Source organism: Heterocephalus glaber, unplaced genomic scaffold (genome assembly GCF_053883595.1).
Source record: "Heterocephalus glaber isolate CG9 unplaced genomic scaffold, H.glaber_assembly_v1.0 deba00001465, whole genome shotgun sequence".
Classification (NCBI taxonomy): Eukaryota; Metazoa; Chordata; class Mammalia; order Rodentia; family Bathyergidae; genus Heterocephalus; species Heterocephalus glaber.
Window position 1 is genome coordinate 30,920,608 of NW_028258312.1, and position 19,471 is coordinate 30,940,078.

General features: G+C 48.4%; 1 protein-coding gene across 5 annotated transcripts in view; it reads right to left on the reverse strand.

Moving 5' to 3' along the window:
• Positions 1 to 19,471, reverse strand: part of Rasgrf2 (Ras protein specific guanine nucleotide releasing factor 2) — a 182,165-nt gene that overhangs the window by 48,499 nt on the left and 114,195 nt on the right. For all 5 annotated transcript variants that reach the window (XM_087180737.1, XM_087180738.1, XM_087180741.1 and 2 more), the window contains 2 exons: positions 19,337 to 19,447; positions 17,054 to 17,143 (listed from right to left, as the gene is read on the reverse strand). In XM_087180737.1, the coding sequence (XP_087036863.1) occupies positions 17,054 to 17,143; positions 19,337 to 19,447 (201 nt within the window). The remainder of the gene's footprint in view (positions 1 to 17,053; positions 17,144 to 19,336; positions 19,448 to 19,471) is intronic.

Here is a 19,471-nt window from a genome sequence, read left to right on the forward strand (position 1 = left end):
ATGGACGGATAAAAATAATTAACAATGTCGTCTCAGTCCACATCTGGCAGAATCTAACTTCCCACTTAAATGCAAACCGAGCCACTGCAAAGCATGATTGTGTAGATTCAGAAGAAGGGAGCAATGGACCACAGGAATTGAAATGGAGTGAGTAATGAACACATGACAAAGACGCCCAGCGATAAGGTCAGCCATGCCGACCAGGTTTGCAGGAATATGTTCATCATGCGGCTCTCAACAAAGGTAAGGCCTTTTCAGGCTAAAATTCATCTCGAGGTGGAGCGAGGCCATGGCAGGGACCAAACAATCTCTCTGGGCTGTCTCGGGCCCTCCTGCTATGGGCGATCAGGAAGCTCAGCAAACAGTAAGACGCGGGCTGATGAACAGCGACATCCTCCCTACCGGGCTCCTGAAGATTCCAAGAAGAGTGCCCACCCCTGGCCCAGAGGGAAGGGCTCCCTACACCCCAGTCCTACAGAGGGTGGGCCGCACCAGCCCGCAGAGCGCAGAGGCTGCTTTCCTTCAACGCGAGCCTCAGAAATGCTCCCAGTGCAGAAATAAACCCGAGCCAGCAGACCCACACCCCCATCCCGAGGCCCCTCAGCCTCTGTGGCAATCACCACCAGCAGCCTCGGCATCAGAAACGCCCACTGTCCCTGTTTTACCAGATTTCTCTCTCGGCAACACGCAGTTGGGCTACTATGCCACGATCCTGGGTGGAGGTGAAACTGGGTCCCTGACCCTGGGCATGCAGTGACTGCAGCTGATGACCACTCCCCACATGCTCTCCTTAGCATAAAACACTGCACAAGGGACACCCACTCCCTAAACAGCAGATGAACTAACCTACTCCAGTCTGGATTGGACACAATAAGGACTTTTACAGAAGTCGGGCAGAAAATACACACAATTCCAAGTTCCTTTCTCATCCCCCCTAAAACCCCAGGTCATGGCCTTGGATCCACCTCCATAGAAAAAGGCCAGCTGAGGCTCCTAACAGATCTATTTAAAGCTCTGCACTTTTAACAGATTAGCTTGTCAATTCCTGCAAACAGCTCTATTAGTATTTTAACAGGAAATGTTGAATCTATAGATCAGTTTTGAAAAAATTACCACGTTAGTAAATACTGAGTCTTTCGATCTATAAACCTGTTAGATCTCTCCCTTAACTTCTCTCAGTCACGTTTTGTACTTTATAAGATTTTCACAGTATAGAAGATTTTGGTTTGATTTTCACTAAGTATTTGATTCTTTTTGATGTTATTATGAATAGAATTGTTTTATTAATTTCATTTCTAGATCATTATATATAAAACAGCTGATTTTTATATATTCCAGTATCCTGCAGCTTTGCTGAACTTATTAGTTCTTACAAGGACTTTTTGGGGGAATCATGTCATCTACAAATAAATCATATCCTCTCTCTTCTAATCAGGATATTCTCTTGTACCCTTCTTTGTGCACCGGAAGGATATGTGGGTGCCATATTGAATAGGAGGGGAAGCAGGCAGCCTTGGTAGTGTTCTTCATACTAGGGAGGCGGCATCCACTTTTCCTCCATTATAGACGTTGGCTGTAGGATTTTCACAGATGCATTTTTATCATCCATTTATTCCTGCTTTCTTCAATGAGTGCTGAATTTTATGAAATATTTTATTTCTAGTGAGATCATCATGTGGTTTTTATTCTTTAATATCTTTAATGGTATATTATATTAATTCAGTTTCTGATATTAAACTTTGCATTGTAATAAAGCCCACTTGAATTTAAAATAATGTTGTCATTTCCGTAAGTTGATAGATTTGGCTTGCTAATATTTTACTGAGAATTTCTGCATTTTGTTTATGAAGAATAATGTCTATAGTTTTTTTTTATATTTCTGTCTGGCTTTAGTATCAAGGTAATTCTAGCTTCATAAAATAAGCCGGAAAATGCTTCCTCTCCCATTTTCTGGAAGATTTGGTGAAAGGCTGGCTTCATTTATTCTTTAAGTGTTTGGTACAAATGAACTGTAGATCTATCTCAGTGTGGGATTTTCTTTTGGGGAAGATTTTCAAGAACTAACTCAGTCTCCATACTTATTATAACTCTGTTCAGGACTTCTATTTCTTTTTGTCAGTTTTGGTCATTTGCATCTTCCTAGAAATTTATCTCTTTTATCTCATTTGTTGCAGGGACCTGCAGTTCCCTCTACTTCCTCCTGTTGTCCTGACTGTGAGACACAGAGTGCCTGGACTACCCTTTGGCCTGGCCAGCTGACCTCTGTCCCCTGTCCCCTGTCAGCTTAAACCCCAGCTCTGGCACTGAGCATCCCAGGACTGATCTAGTTTTTTCTGTATTGCTCAGGACATTGAAAGATCAAGTATGCTGCTCTCGAAATCCAGAGGATCATCAATACCTACACCTTGAGAACCTGTACTCTAATAAAATGGAAAACACAGAAGAAATGGACAGATTCCTAGATACATATGAATTGCCAAAGTTAAGTGAAGAAGATATAGGAATTCTAAACACCCCAATTACAATGAGTGAAATTGAAAATGTAATAAACAATTTACCAACAAAGAAAAGCCCAGGTCCTGATGGCTTCACTGCTGAATTCTGCAAGACATTTAAAGAAGAACTATCGCCATTACTCTTTAAGCTCATCAAGGAAATTGAAAGGAAAGCAAGGCTTCCAAACTCATTCCTGGAAGCAAGTGTGACTTTGATTCCAAAACCAGGGAAAGACCCAACCCAAAAGGAGAACTACAGACCAAGCTCCCTAATGAACATAGATGCAAAAATCCTCAACAAGATACTGGCAAACACAATATAGAGTGTAATCAAGAAGATGATACACCCTGACCAAGACGGATTTATGCAGGGATGCAAGGATGGTTCAACATCTGTAAATCAATAAATGTAATACACTATATTAACAGAGCCAAGGACAAAAACCACATGATCATCTCAATACATGCAGAAAAGGCATTTGACAAAATCCAACACCCATTCATGATAAAAATGCTGCAGAAAATTGGAATAGGAGGTCTTTATCTCAACCTGATTAAGACTATTTATGAAAAACCAACTGCCAACATCATACTAAATGGTCAAAAACTGAAAACTTTCACGCTAAAATCAGGAACAAGACAAGGATGCCCACTATCACCACTCCTGTTCAATATACTTCTGGAAACATTAGCCACAGCAATTAGAAAAGAGAAAGAAATAAAAGGAATAAAGATAGAAAAGGAAGAAGTTAAATTCATTATTTGCTGATGATATGATACTTTATATAGAAGACCCAAAAACTCAGTCAAAACTAGACCTAATTGACAGATTCAGCAGAGTAGCTGGATACAAGGCCAACACTCAAAAAACAATAGCCTTCTTATATGCAAATAGCAAACTCATTGAGAGAGAAATTCAGGAAATAATTCCTTTTCAATAGCATCTAAAAAAAATGAATTATCTAGGAATCAACCTAACAAAGGAAGCAAAAGACCTCTACACTGAAAACTATAGCACTATGAAAAAAGAGATCGAAGAGGATATAAGAAAATGGAATGATACCCCTTGTTCCTGGGTAGGAAGAACCAATATAGTGAAAAAGGCCATACTTCCAAAACTACTATATAGATTTAATGGAATGCCGATTGACATTCCAACAATATACTTCACAGAACTAGAAAAAACAATCCAAAAATTCATTTGGAATCAAAAGAAACCTAGAATAGAAAAAGTAATTCTAGGCAACAGAGACATGGCTGGGGGTATCACAATCCCCAACTTGAAACTATACTACAAAGCTACTGTGACAAAAACAGCATGGTACTAGCAAAGAAACAGACCTGAGGATCAGTGGAATAGAGTAGAAGATACAGAAACAACTCCAGACATATTCAGCCACCTCATCTTTGACAAAGGAGCCAACCACCCTCATTAGAGGAAAGATAGTCTATTTAATAAATGGTGTTGGAAAACCTGTATTTCAACCTGGCAAAGATTAAAACTAGACCCATACCTATTCACCATGCACTAAACTAAGATTGAAGTGGATTGAAGATCTAAATATTAAGACAGAAACACTAGACTTGCTGGAAGATAAGTTAGGTAGAACTTGAAGACATTGGCATAGGAAAAGACTTTATGAACAAATCCTCAGTAGCATGGGAGCTAGCAGAAAGAATCAACAACTAGGATCTCAACTTATTAAAAAGCTTCTGCACTGCAAGAGAAACAACCAACAGAGCTAAGAGACAACCTACAATGTGGGAAAAAATTGTTAGCAGCTGTACCTCAAAGGACTACTATCAAGAATATATAAAGAATTGAAAAAAATCAGACCCCCCAAATTCAAAGACCCAATTCAAAAATGGGCATCTGAAATGAACAGACATTTCTCAGACAAAGAAGTAAAAGCAGCAAATAAACATATGAAAAAATGTTCAACATCATAGGTCATTCAAGAGATGCAGATGAAAACAACACTGAGATTCCACCTCACCCCAGAAAGAGTGGCTGCTATCAAGAAATCAACCAATAACAAATGCTGCTGGGGGTGTGGAGAGAAAGGAACCCTTCTCCATTGTTGGTGGGAGTCCAGACAGGTGCAATCACTGTGGAAGTCAGTATGGAGATACCTCAAAGAACTAGGACTACAGGTCCCATTTGACCCAGCTATTCCCCTACTGGGAATCTTCCCCAAAGAATTAAAAGAAGCATACCACAGTGATATATGTCCACCCATGTTTATAGAGGCACAGTTTGTAATAGCTAAACCTTGGAAACAGCCCAAGTGCCCATCAACTGGAAACTGGATAAAGATGTGGTTTTTGTATAAAATGGAGTACCACTCAGCCATAAAGAATAAGAAACTAGAGACATTTATAGCTAAATGGATGCATATTGAGGCCATACTCTTAAGTGAAATAAATAGGACACACATGTGTAAATACTGAATAGTTTCTCTAGTGTGAGAAACTGAAAGTGTATATAAGGATTAAAATGATTAAAATGAATAATTGATAATTTGAAACAGGAAAAGGTCCAAAGGTGTAGTGGTGGTGGGAGGGAAAGGGGAAAGGCAAGAAGGGAAAGGAAAAATTATGAGAAAGAAAAAAAATGGGAACAAAGTCTATGTAAATAGGGAAGGGCGGAGGGGTGAAGGGCGCACAGGTAATGGGGAAAAATAAGAACCAAGATGCATCATGTACAGGTACAAACACCCAATGATAAATGTAAATGTATTGTATACCTAAAATGTACCAATAAAAGAATTTAAAAAAAAAAGTATGCTGCTCTCGGAGATACCACTCTGGCCCTGAGCCAAATTCCTGAAATCTTCATGTAATTCCTTAACCTGACCCTCTCTTTACACACATACTTAAGCGTTTCTCCCTGGTGTTTCTACCTTGGTACAGGACTTTCGCTTGTGGGTTTCTAGTTGGTTTCAGTATTCTACAAATAGCTGTCCAATTTTTTTTTGGCGGGGGGGGACTGGCGATCGAACTCGGGACCTTGCGCTTGCAGGGCAGGCACCAGAATCACCAAGCAAATCCCCGGCCCTCTGTCCAGTTTTTATCATTGCTTTTTTGGGAAAAAATTTTTATCAAGCTCCTCATTCCACCATTCCCATATTATGAAGTTTTGGTAAATGATAAAACCTAGATCCATCATCTTGGGTAAATAAGCTCACTGTTCTTTCTGAATTTGACAGCTTTCTCATTGGAAGGGAGTAGCACATCACCTACAAACCTAGCTATATTGAAAGAATAAAGGATAACTTAACTTTGGATATCCTCTCTTTTCAAGTATGTTAAACCATACTTTGACAAAAACACTACTAGTCATTGGTAGCAACTTAAAAATATTAACAAAAACGTGCAAAGGATAAGGTTAGTACCCATAAAATGTCTGTCTTTCCCCTAAATTTGCCTTAGTTCTCAAGATCCTTCTGATGGAAAATCCAGTGTGTCCAGTATTGAGAATAAATGAGTAAATAAATATAAAGGGACTAAAATTCAGAAACCCAACTGAACCATACTGACACACATTCATGATCATAAGACTGACTCAGTTGCATCCAGCCCTGGAAGTGCTCCAGGCGCTACAGAAAGAGCCCGAGAATGTCAGCCACAGCAGCTGGAACCACAGTCCACTAACAAGGTCTTCAAGGAATCTTTGGGCAAGAAAGGGCCAAGACTGCACTGGGAGAGACCGAAACGTCTTGAAAACACTCTCCTTGATTCCAGTCTTCCTGCCTTTTCAGCCTCAGAATCCTCCACCCCACAGACCCATCTATTAGTTAGTCGGCCAGTAAGAGGGCGTGGGTGGGCAGAAAGCAGCTGCATAGGGGTCTGGTGGGGTGCAGATCCAGGATGTCCCCCCAGACTCTCATGTGCTCAAAGCTGGCTTCTAGGAGGTGATGGATCATGAGGTCGCTATGCTCAACTCTGGATTCATCCACTGATGAGGCCCCCAGCCGAGTGTGCTGCTGGGAGGCCGGGATGCCAGGAGGTGGTCACTGGGGCGTCACTTACAAGGGTACACTGTGCTCCCTCCCGGCTCTTCCCTTCTCTGCCACGATGCAAGCAGCTCTCTTCCTCTGGGACCTTCCACCTGCTGTTTCTCCCATGGAGCCAGCCAACCACACAGACTGAGATGGCCGAAACTGGAAGCCAAAATAAACCCTAAGTTGCAGGTGTCTGGTATCATGTGCCAGCAACAGCAAAGTGACTGAGACAAAGTCCTGGGCACCATCTGTCCTCAAATGGCGCCTTCCCTGCAGTACTGCTGTGCTGTAACGAAGTTAGTTCTTAAAACCCTAACACAGCAGATGCTGTTTGTTCTACCTTTCTGGTGTTCAGGACACTGGTGTCCAAAAGAGCTAGCGCGTGACTCGGCCTGGAACTTGAAGCTGTACACAGAAGAAGCAGAGAGGTGGTCCCTCGGCCCACCGAAAAGTAGTTACCACCTGAAGGCCAAAGCCATGCCGGATGGTGCTGTCCTTGACAATGCATTCACTGCAACGTGGGACACTCTGGGGACAGGAGGACGCAACCATCATTTTTGTTACTAAGATGCCAGTCTAGTTCCCCTTGACCAAGGCCTTTGTCTTTCAGGCTCTCTGCAGGACGGAGCCAGGACAGGGCCTCTGACATGCAGCTTGGCCAGGGATCTTTGCACGCCCTTCCTGGTGTAGGAGGCATTCAGCGTGTGGGATCTCTTCCAGAGTGAGAGGACTGGGCAGCTCCTCCCCAGGACGTCTCCTTCCAGCCTTCCTCTCCCGCTTAGACCCTCTGCTGATGCCCAACACTTAGCTAATCGTGAACTGAGATCACTGCCACATTGTGCACTCAGCCTTCTTCACCACACCCTATATATAGTGCATTAAAATGTCTGTGCTAACATTTCCCAGATTCCTTCCCCTTCCCAGAGAACCCCACTGCAGATCCTAAGTATTCACCTTTATTACCTGCAAAACCCTGTGGCACCTCTGGGCACTGCTGTGTCTGTCATTACAGAGTCAGCGGCCGTGGATGGCACTACACAGCACAGGCTCACTGCAAAGAGATCCAGGGTCTCCTGTCTGTCCCTAGAAATTACAGTGAATACTAGGCTTTTGTCAGTTATTTTACTAATTCTCGCCCCTGTAATAGGTTGGGGTGTGTGTGTGTGTGTGTGTTGCATCCTCATAAGTGAGTCAGGAAGAGACAGAGGGAACAAGTGGGTGATGGGGGGAGGCATAGCTTCAGTTTAGCACTCGAGTCTTTCAGGAGAGAGGCAGAAAGCAGTGGGGAACACGAGCGCCCCACTCCAGAGCATCTCATCAGTGGAGTGGAGGACAGCGGAGAACAGCAGGAATCTTGCTGAGACTGAGACGGCTCCACGTGCTGCGCTAGGAAGGGCCAGGTTTCCTGTTCATGGCTCAGATGTCCCTGTGACCGTGGGACAGCCATTCTCCTCAGCTCCAACTTGACGAGGGAAATGGCAGGGCTGGGGCACAGGCTCCTTGGGGCCTCCTTCATCGTGACTCCTCGGAGAGTCAGGCTCGAGAGCCCACGAAGTCACCCCCTCTCCATGGGGTCCCCAGCCTCAGCTCCCTGACCACGGCCTTTCCCACCACCGGTCAGGATGCCAGCAGTCACAAGCCACTCAGCCAACAGAGGCCACACAGCCTTTGCCCATCCTCAGTGGCAGAGAACAGAAGCACAAGTCCCCGGGCTGGCCTGGTGACAGCAAAGGGCAGGGGGCTTTGTTATGGTTTAGACTGAGAATGTCCCTCCAAATCTTGCAAGTTCGGAGGGGGGCTTTTGGAAGGTGAGTGGATCGTGGGACACCGTGCACATCAGTGGATTCATCCAGCGATGACTTCATTGCTAAATGTGCCGTCAGGAGGTGGGGTCTGCTTGGAAGCAGCAGCACTGGAGGCGTGGCCTGGCAGGGCGTATCTCTCCCAGGGTCCTCCTTTCTCTCTGCTCCCACCTGCCAGGAGCTGAGCTGCTTTCCTCCAGCCCTTCCACTATGCTGTTTCTTCCTTGGAGCCAGCCAACCATGGACTGAAACCCAAAGCCATGAGCCAAATGAAACCAGTCCGCCTTTAAATTTCAGGTGTCAGGTTATGTCCCCATGACAGGACAGCTGACTAACACAGGCTGCTTAACTGTGTCCTCCACATGGGCCACAGAGCTGAGACCAAGAGCTGATGCCTCTGTGCATCACAGCCCAAGAGAACTGCTTTCCAGGTAGGTTTCAAAACCTAAGCTTGGAGGTCCACTGAGGAAGGGGGGCCATACCACCGACTGCACACTGCACTCTGGTGAGCTGGATGGCTGTGAACTGATCTCTACAAGTCTGCTTGGAAGTAAACACAGGACGGGACCACAGACGTGGAGAGTGGGAAGCTGCTCTTCAGGGCCACTGAGTATACATGGTGTCTTCCAAGGGAACCGATGGCAGCGGATTTTTCAATGACAAACTAAATAAAATCGGGTCCGTGAGGCTCCTTCTCAGGGGTTCCTTCCCTTGGCAGTGAGAGCTCTTTTATCTGTTTATCTGGAGAAATGTTTTTTTTTTTTGGTACCGGGGATCAAACTCGGGACCTTGTGCTTGTGAGGCAGGCGGCCGAACCACTGAGCTACATCCCTGCCCCTATCTGGGGAAATGTTTATGAGAACAAGGAAAGAGGTCGACATCCCTGGAGACATCTTCCTTGTTGCCCATCACGTTGTGAGAGCCCACCTTGGGGCCAAGCCCTGAACCCCACCAGGAAGGTACACCCCGTGCCTGGCACACACAGAAGAAACCAGGGATGAAAAGCAGTCCTTGAAACCTTCTACCTCCAGAAAGCGAGTGTGCAGAAAGTTGAGGTTTGTATTTGAAGCTGGTCAGCAATGCAAACCACTGGGTGGAAAGAGCATACCATTAACTGCTCACTGCCCCTCGAATATCAGAAGCACGGGGCCCGGAAATACCACTTACCAAAAAGGAACTGAGAGCACCAGACTCGGGGTTTGGCTTGTGACTACAGCTGCTCTTGAGGAAAGCTCATTACCTTGCCGAGCCTGACGCTATACCCCAGAAGAGGAAGACACGTGGCATCCCCTTCCCCGGCCTGCTGGGTGGACACCCACCCCTACCATGCCTTATTCAAGGGCTTCAAGACCACTGGGAGTTCATGGATGTCAGGTGTAGGATTGCAACTTCATAAATCCACAGCACTAGCCTAGAAAGGAGAGCACGTGAATGTCCCCTGTGGATCTCTAACAAGGCAGGGCGAAAGGCAGGCGGGAGACGCTGACCCCAGCTGAGGATGCCCTCACCGCCTGTCCCCAGGGGGACTGTGGCAGGTCTCATGCAATCTGCAGGAATCAGGACCAGAATCAGAGTTGGCAGGGACGTCCCTTACAGAGTGACGTTATTTGTCAGATGGAGCTTTATCTGCACGAGATGTTCTACTGTTTTTAATTAATTGTGAGTTGTGTACATGCTCTTGAAAATCAGAAGCAAACACAAAGAAAAACTGTAAACAGGAGGTGGAGCATGGGCTGTCTGTGGGCTGATTTTTGAAACCAGTAAAACATAATTTGCTTCAATCTAAGTCTTTCTTCACCTCTCCCTGGGATGCCGGGCAGAAATCTTGGCGATATTCGTGTACTGTGACAGACAGCACCTCCCTGAACCTGACATCGGCCGGGTCTCTCAGAGGACTCCAGATACCAGGAAAGGAGAACCTGGAGATCCAGAGGATGAAAGTCTCTTTGCATGCATGGCTTCTCTTACATGAAGAACCCAAAATACAAATAACAACCAAAAGAAGAGGTATATAATAGGGGGACAGAGCCTTCTCCAGAGGGGAGGGAGCAGGAGAGGGCAGAGGGGAGGGAGAAAAGGGGTAGAAGATGAAACGGGGAATCAAGACGTGATGTAATGCACCAGCTCCTCACAGGAAGTATGAACATCATGCCCTGCACACACGACAAAAAAGTTAAAAAAATAATCTGCTGCGAGAGAAAGCTGACTAATTAGAAGACTGTCTGGAACTGCATTAACCTCTGCTTCCAGGGTGAAATAGAGAGCCTTATTATTTTGCTAATGTGACATTTTCTCTCTGCTTTCCAGTCCAGCATTTGGCAACACGGCCCAGCGAGACCCTGGCTGTAAGGAGCACGCTGCAGTCTCCATCACGGTCACTTGCACTCTGTCACTGTCTAGTCTCCCCACCGGACCATGGTGCTTACAGCACAGAAACAACGTCGGGCTCCTTTGCTCTCTCCTGTCCCTCCCCTGCTTTCCTTTTCCTGGTGCTGGACCCCGAGTGTGGTAGCCAGGTCCTCCACACTGAGCTACACCGAGCTGGGGCTGCTCCACAGCACCTCATGTGGCACAGGGCGCACACCAAGACTCACAGAATTGAAGACTAAACAAAACCAGGAGAGCTTGCACCCAGCTGAGCCCACAGAGCGGGGAAAGGATCTCAGGCCAGATCCAAATCCTGACTGATGCCAGGCTCTCGGATGAGCAATCGGATTGTGCCATTGTGTCTGAGACTTCTCCTGGAAGCCTCCCTAGCGGGCAGAGGCACAGGTGTCCATGGTGCCCCCTGCTATCTCCCTGGAATTCCCATCTCCCTGTCACCACTCCCCTAAAGTCACTGGCGTAGTTTTTAGTTACAACCCCATAGAAGCCAAGTTTTCAGTCCCAGAGCCTCCAAGTCAGTACGTGGCAAATGCAAACCACCTGTCTTCACCCCAGTGAGGAATCTGCTAGTTTCTTTCCAGCTTTGTCTGCAGAGGTCTAAATATCTCAGAATTCCAAGCATCCAGCTTTTCTGCCACAGGGCCTCAGCCTGGGCCCGCCCAGCCCCCCGGGCACCCCGCTGCCAGGCTAAGGGTAGCACGCCACCGAAGCCGCCTCAGTTTCCTGTGGAAATGATAATTACTGGGTCTAAATCAGCACTGCAGACAGACAATAGCTACACAGGGAGGCTGGCTCAGTCTGCAGAGCAGCTGCTCATGATGCACCTTCCCATTGCTAAGCAACAGATGTGCTCCAATCCAACTGCTCCGGGCTCGCGGCTCTCCACGGGCGTGCAATGAGTCTGTTCAATCCACAGCGCACAGGTGAGGGGGCAGTGAGACTGCTCAGAAACCCTGGTGGTCGCTGGAGGCTGCACTCAAACCTCAGGTTCCCCTCGGGACCTGAACTCCTCATCCTCCTGCCTCAGCCTCCCAAAGCGCTGAGATTACAGGTGAGCACCACGCCTGGCTCCAGATATGCTTTTCTTTCCAAAATGAAAATGTGCTCTTCCAATTCCATTTGGTTCTGAGTAAGCGGACCTGAGGTTACTGGCGGCCAGGATACCACCTGGGCTAGTTACCTGTTAGTACAGAAGTTACCCCAAAACCTCAGCCTTAAAGTACACAGTCTGGACAATGCAGCGACTTAGAGAGACCCTGCCTCAAAATACAAAAGGGCTCAGTGTGAAGGCTCTGGGTTCAATTCCCGGTAGTGCAAACCTTCTATGACGACACAGTTTCCTGAGAAAAAGCACTCAGGGGCTTGGCCCTGGCCTTGGTTCCCCCGAGTTCACGGTGCAGATGTCCCGGGGCTGAAGGGGCCGAGCCCTGGCTCACGCATCTAGCTGCTGGCAGGAGTCCTGGGTTTGCATCCTGAGCCTCTCCTGGTAACATGGCACCTGGCTTCCCTGACATCGGGGGGCCAAGAGAGAAGGACCAGGCTGAAGACCACCACCCACTCCGTGACTGAGGCTGCGAGGTCAAACACCAGGACTTCCGCTTGCTGTCTCTCCTTCACCAGGAGCAGCTGCCTGTGCCCCGCCGTAAAGGCCAGGGGAACAGAGAGGTCTGGGCATATTCTTAACAATGCCACCACGTATCGCTTCCTCAGCCATATAATTAAAGCGACAGGATAAGCTTTTAGCTACACAATCTTCCCAAGTATCCCGCCAAAGATTAAATGGGGTTATTTCTCCCAATAGAAAATTCACTGAGGGCCGGGGATTTAACTCAGTGGTTCCACCGCTTGCCTCACAAGCACAAGGACCCGAGTTCGATCCCCGGTACCAAAAAAAAGAAACTTCACTGAGAAATGTCACCTTCCCCTACACACTGTCGAGGCAGCCCACAGTTCCCAACTTTCCAGGGAAATGCATTGTGTAGCACTGATCTGACTGTGGCCATCTGCTTGCTGTCTTCATTGTTAAGGGTCAAATAACCGAACTGTGCGGAAGCCTCTCACAGGACGGTCATTTTCGTTTCATTAGGTGGTGAGCGACTTTTTGACATGGCAGAGCTCACACGCTCAGCTTTCTTATCATCTTCTTGGTAAGTTTTGAAAATCTGTATTCTTTCCAGAAAACACAGCATCCTGTGTTTAAATAATTTTTCCTCTTTCTACTTGATCTCTCTCAGCCTAAGATTGCTCATCTTTAAAATAAAGGGTTTTGCCAATCCCAGCACTTGGGAGGCAGAGGCAGGAGGAATTCTGTGAATTCAAGGCCAGCCAGGGCTGTTTAGTGAGATCTTATCTTACAAATAAATTAATTAAATTAAGTATAGTGGTCTTATCTTTTAATATATTTTTCACCCTGGAAAGTGCTGCAGAACACATGGAGTCATCCTAGACACTCACCAAAGAGCACATCCTAGGAGTAACTTCTGCAGCTCCCAGCAGGAATGCTGGGGACCCGCGGGTCCGAACTCTGCTGCCTACGGAGATCCGGCATAACGGGGAGCAGCTCACAGGGCTCGCACTCTGTCAGCGCTCTGCTGTCACCTCCTGGAAGTTTTGAAGTCTGTCAACAAAGGAATCTGCATTTTCACTGGCACAGGGCCGTGCAGAGCGTGGGGTCCTAGCAACAGCCCGTCGCGTTACGTGGAGTCAATCGGACACACAAGCTTAAACAGCACGCGCTGTCCCTTAGATGAGGAAACTAAAGTATAAATAAGCTACAGAGCAAAACCAAAGACCGACAGCAGGAAGGAGACGGATTTTTCCCAAAGGGGGAGGGGCCAAGGGATGGACGGCGGGGAAGGGAGGGAAGGGGTTCGGGAAGGACTGAGACGCATGCGCGCACGCGCGCACCAGCTCCCCGCCATGCACACAATCATTGCGCGCTGCAAACACAGATTAATACATTTAAAACCCCATTCATCTCATTTGCACCCCCCCAAAAAGCTGCAGAATTCCGTAACAGAAAACTTTGCTGGGGAAAAGCAGAGCAGGACACAGGAGAAGGGGATGAGCGGATGAGCAGGCCAGGTGGCTCGCACAGAAATTGAGATGGAGCCCCATCTCCGACATGTGACACCGGGAGCCTTTTGAGCTTGGATTTCTGACTCCACAAGACAGCAGATCACACAAGCTGCCCATTTCCCACCAGGCCCCAGTGACCAGGAAACAGAATGGGCCAGGCATGGAGCCGCAGGCCTGTAATCCCAGCACTCGGAGGAGGCTGAGGTGCCAGGATCACTGCCAGTTCAAGGCCAGCCCGGGCTATGAGAGAGGGCCTTCCTCAAAAACACAAGAGCATGAGCCAGAGAACGAGCACGGAGCCTTTTCAGGCTGGCAGGGGCACCGCAGAGCTCCACGTGGTGTTGGCAATGCTGAGCGGTGGGCGGGCCTCTCCGTCAGCAGGGTCTCCCTCCTTGGTCCCCAGGAGTGGCTGAGAAGTCCTGGCTGTCCTTCCCCACCACCACATCCCACTGCGATCTCTGCTGTAAAACAGCTCCATGATACTGTGTTTGGTTGCGAAGCTGAAATCAGTTTGTGCTTCCTGCCTGGGTTTGTAATACAGACACTGGCAAATGCCCTTTTTCCGGGCTTCATTAAAGGTTCCGCTGAGCGGCGAGGCTACTGGCACAGGGCTGAGTGTCCAGGGGACCCGGGTGACAGCGACTTAACTCTGATAAACTGCTGGTGGAAATGCACAGCGGCAGTTTACTAAACAGTCAACCTTATCTCATCACACAACCCAGCAAGTCAACATAAATAAAACCAAAGGTCCACACAAAAACTGATGAAGGAATGTTGAGAGCAGCATCATTTGTGGTGGCCAAAAGTAGAAACAACCCAAATGTCCTTCAACTGCTAAGTGGGTAAATGAAACACAATTTATGCATACAATGGGATGTTATTCTGCTATGACAAAAGGATCCCCCCCTCCAGCTGATACTTGCAACAAAAATGAAGAAATCTCAAAAACATTAAGTTGAGAAAAATAACCCAGATGGAAAAGGCCACGTATGGTATGATTTCATTCATACTAAATGTCCAGAATAGGTAAACCTATGGGCAGAAGAGAGATTCGTAGTTGCACAAGGCTAAGGGAAGAAACAGCTGGGGTGGATGCTCACAGGTCCAGAGCTTCTTTCTGGGGTAATGGGAATGCTTTACGACGTACTGTGGGGATTAGTGCGTAACTTGGAATACATTACAACCCACTGAACTGTAGATTTTAAATAGTGAACTGTATGGTATGTGAACTGTATCTCATAAAGCTGTTAAAAACATGTAACTGGAGAAAAATTATTAAAAGAGTTTCTATTTGAGACAAAGACAGTCTCTAACATGGAGTGGAACACTAGACAACCATCCATGTTCAAAATAACAACAAAAATGAGAATTTAAATGTATAACTTGGACAACATCAACCATGCATACTATGCAAAAACTACTAAAAGATAAAGGTAGAGTTGTCTAAAAGGCTTAGAAAGAAATACAAACCTGTGTGACAGGTGATCTACAATCACAGGTAGATTTCGGTGTTTGTTTTGTTTTTTGAGACAGAATCATACTTTGTAGCCCAAGCTGGCTTCGAACTCATGATCCTCCTGCCTCAGCCTCCCAAGTAACAGGGAGTCACCGACTTTCTATACAGGGAAGGGGGCTCTGATACCATACGGGCTCTATGGTTCTCAAATTCTATTGTGTACCTGAATCAAGTGAAGGACTTGTTAAAATGCAGGACTTGTTAAAATCCCACCCCAAGTGTCTGGGTCCTGTGCCCTAAGATCTCAGATCCCTGTCAGCCGGCGCAGCAGCACACAGCACAGAGACAGCTGTACAAACTGTGACTGGAGCCAAGTGCTTCGGGTCAAGAGAAAACACAGCAAAAATGCCCATTTAAACCATTCACAGATTGGCCAGAACGCACTCCTCCTTGTCCAGAAGAGAAAAGGGCAGAGGTCATGGACATAATGTTCATCTGTTAAAAACCGCTTTAATTTTAAGTACTTCTTTACCTGAAAATGAGCTGTCAGCAACTCAGAAGGAACTGGGACCTACCGGAAGGAGCGAGGAGGTGACTCAGGGGACAAGTGACAGCTTCCCCTCTCCAAGCTCCCCTCCTCTGCACACATGGAGCATCCGACTCAACCAAAACACAAGTGTGTCCAGTCAAAGCTGGACACGTGACACCTTGGGAAACGTGCCCTCTCCCCCGATGCAGCGAGTTCCTGAGGACACCTGCTTGTTTGCATGTTTGTCTTTTTATTGTTTATATTTATGGAGCAAGAGGTGATGTTTTGATGTGCGTATGCACCAGAGACGATTTGATCAAGCTCATTAGCATCGCTGTCACTCCCTCTTCTGTGTGTGGTGAGAACACTTAAAATCCACTCAGCAACTTTTAAGAATACAGAGCACAAGCACTGAGCAAGCCGCTGTGCTACATAATAAATCTCCAGAGCTCACTCCTCCTTTCTATCTGAAACTGGTCTCCGCCCAACCTCTCCTCACCCCTCCAGCCCTGGTCACGGTCCAAGCCCAGCCAGCTTCTCTGTGAGTTAGACTTTATTAGCCTCCCCCCGTAAGCGAGACAGATCACTCCACGTGTTCCTGTGCCTGGCCTACAGAGGTGATCAGAACCTAGTCATTGTTTAAACTGTAAATGTGTACTGCAGTAAAAGACAAAGTGCCATGAATCCCCCTCAAAATCCTGCTTCCGGCTTCCAACGCTCTTATCCCGTGTCCCTGCCACTTTCTGCAGCAGCTCTGGAGTCCTCTTTCCTGAGCGTCTTTACCAGATGTGACCAAAGATATGCTGCTGAGCGCCACGCAACGGAAAGGGAGCTCACAGCATCGTGACACTGGGTCCTCATCCACCTTAGTCACTGGATCTGGCACTGTGCGACTTCTGGTTCTTCCCCAAAGTCACAATGAGCAGGAAAAGGTCAACATCTTGAAGAATTCAGGACATCGAGGCAGCCAAAACAGTGCAACTAAAGACGCTCCCAAAAGAGGACTCCGGAAAGCGGCAAGAGCTGTCTGAAGCAAGGGGGAGGGGCTGGGGACTCTGTGGCGCTGTGTCTTTCACTGTAGGCAACAGGTTTTTTAATCTACCTCATCATGCTTTTCCACACACCCCGTACCTCACCTAATACAGCGTCCTGCGGTCCATGCCTGTCCCGAAGGATGGGATTTCCTGCTGTGCTTCCTGAACAGAGCCCTCCCCAGACCCAGGATGCAGGGCAGGACCCACAGCCCTGCACACAAAGCCCCGGGCGGCCACGGCCCCGAGCCTGTTTTGGAGGGTCCCACTCACCCAGGGGACTCCCATGTCCCGCTGCAGCTGTGGCAATTGCAAAAGCAGAAGCTGGTGACACGGAGCAGTGGGTGCCATCTGGGGTCTGTCCTGGCGTGGCAGAAAGAAAGGGAAGGGAGTGAGTCAGACAGACACAGGTCACAGGGGAGTCCTCGCATTTTACCCAACAGAGGTGAAGGGGCCACTCTCTCGTGCTGTTCATGCTAGGAGGCGAACAGTGAGACTGTACAGCAGCAATCCCATGCTAGGCATGTAACCGAGAGAGGAGGAAACAGCCACACAACACCCCGCACGTGAGTACACACCACAGCCTTGCTCATAGCAGCCAAAAGAACAAACCCATTAATCAAATGCCCATCAACGGACTAATAAACATAAACTAGGGGCTATTCCTCAGCCATGCAAAGGAACGAGGCTCTGACACATGCAACAAAATGGATAAACCCAGAAAACACTACACTGAGAGGCTGGACAGAAAGGTCCCCTGCTGTACGACTTCCCTTATACGAGGAGTGAGTGCGTCCATACACACAGACAGGAGGTTGAGTCTGCTGCCAGGGAGGCAGATGGGTTTTGGGGTGAGGAGAACGTCCTAGAATTCATGGTCATGGCTGTCTGACTCATGAATAATCAAAACTGCTAAACTCTGTACTTTCAAGGGGCGAATTTGACAGAATGCAAGTAATATCTTGATCAAGTGTCTGCAAGAGATTCTACACGGCGTTAGGACAGGCTTTCCTCCCGAGCTCCTCTGAAAGGGGGGCCAGGAGAGGGCGGCCTTGGGAAACCCAAGCCTGCAGGTGAGGCTGGGCCCTGCTACTCCTCCACGACATGACATCCAATAGGCCCAGGGCGCCCTCCTCCTCCTGCCAGCTGAGGTGAAAACAGTGAGGACTCCACTGCAGGGCTTCGGTTAGTCACTCTGCTGGCCGTGCAGCCACACTCAGAGCCCAGCAGGCAAGGGGCACAGAGCTGCCTTTGGCCCATCCCCAGCACAGGCCGGAGGTAGGGGGCCGCCCCGTGTCCTTCCCACTGGCTCCCACACGGCTGCGACACCCACAGACAATGTCCAAGTAGTCCCCTAAGAAGTAAGGAGTTCACATATCAATACGGTTATGGCTTGTGTCTAGATGTCCCTCTGAGCTTCATGCTCACGGGTGGGCTTGGGGGTGACAGACATGGGTCTGTGGTGCTGGAGGGGCCCTGGACTGTCTTAGGCCTGGGTGTGACGGTGGGAGGCAGAGCCTGGTGGAGGGGGTGGTCGCTGGGGCGTGGCCTGGCAGGGTCCCTCTCTCTCTCCCTCCTCCTCCCTTGATCCCTCTCCGCTTCCTCTTGCCGGCCACGCCATGAGCACCCAGCTCTGTGATGCCCTCTGCCGGGCTGCCCTGTCTTGGAACCAACCAAGTATGGACAGAAACCTCTACACACTGAGCCAAAACAAACCTCTCCTGCTTTAACCTGTGGGTGTCGGGCACTGTGTCCCAGAGACAAGAAAATAACCAACACAATGGTGCACAGCATCTAGCTCCCGCCTGCTTTTGTAGTCTTATTTCCCTGGGCTGTGACCCCAAACTCTTTGGGGCATCCACTCAGGAGCGTATGTCCTGAGTGGTCATACAAACTGCCAGGCCCGCATTGACCAAAGGCTTCTGCTTTCTGCTCTGCTTGTTTTCCACCAATCACAGGACATTTGTTCTGCTCCCAAACAAATTACAGAATCACACTTCACAATTTTCCTAACTGTATATAAGAGAAAATGCACATTTCTGTCCCTAACAATAAGGATGAGGATCCTTGCAACTGGACTTTAAAGTGAGGACTTTAGATATTCCAGGCAGGCGGAAGCTCTGCAATGGTGAGGCACCGAGAGCCTGTTCCTAAGGCCACACCGAGCTCCCGGGAAGGAATCAGGGTGAGGCACGCGCTGTGGGGACACCAGGCTGAGGTCCCTCCACTGTCCCCCTGCCAGCGCCAGCTGCTCGGTCCACCGCATGTTGCACAAAATGCGATGCAGGGGCTGGGGATTTAGCTCAGTGGTTCTGCCGCCTGCCTCACACGTGCAAGGTCCTGAGTTTGATCCCCGGTACCAAAAGAATAAAAGTGACGCAAGGGTGGGACCACATTGTTCCGTCGGGTGCGTCCTCTCCCTGTCCACCCTCCACCCTTGGGTCCTACCCGAACGCCGTCACTTCCATCATCTCACTTCTACACACACGGGTCTGGGCGCGAGGCCGGCGCCCAAGCTCACCCGAGCTCCTCTGCACCCGGCCGTGCAGTGCTCACCTCCAGGTTGGCGGTAGCGGAGGTGCCGGGGCGTCGAGGGGGACCTGCAAGGAGACAGCTCCGAGGTGTCCGCCAGGGTGCTCTCCGCTGATGTAGACTCCAGGGCGGCTGCTAGAAAACAGCAGGATTGGGATT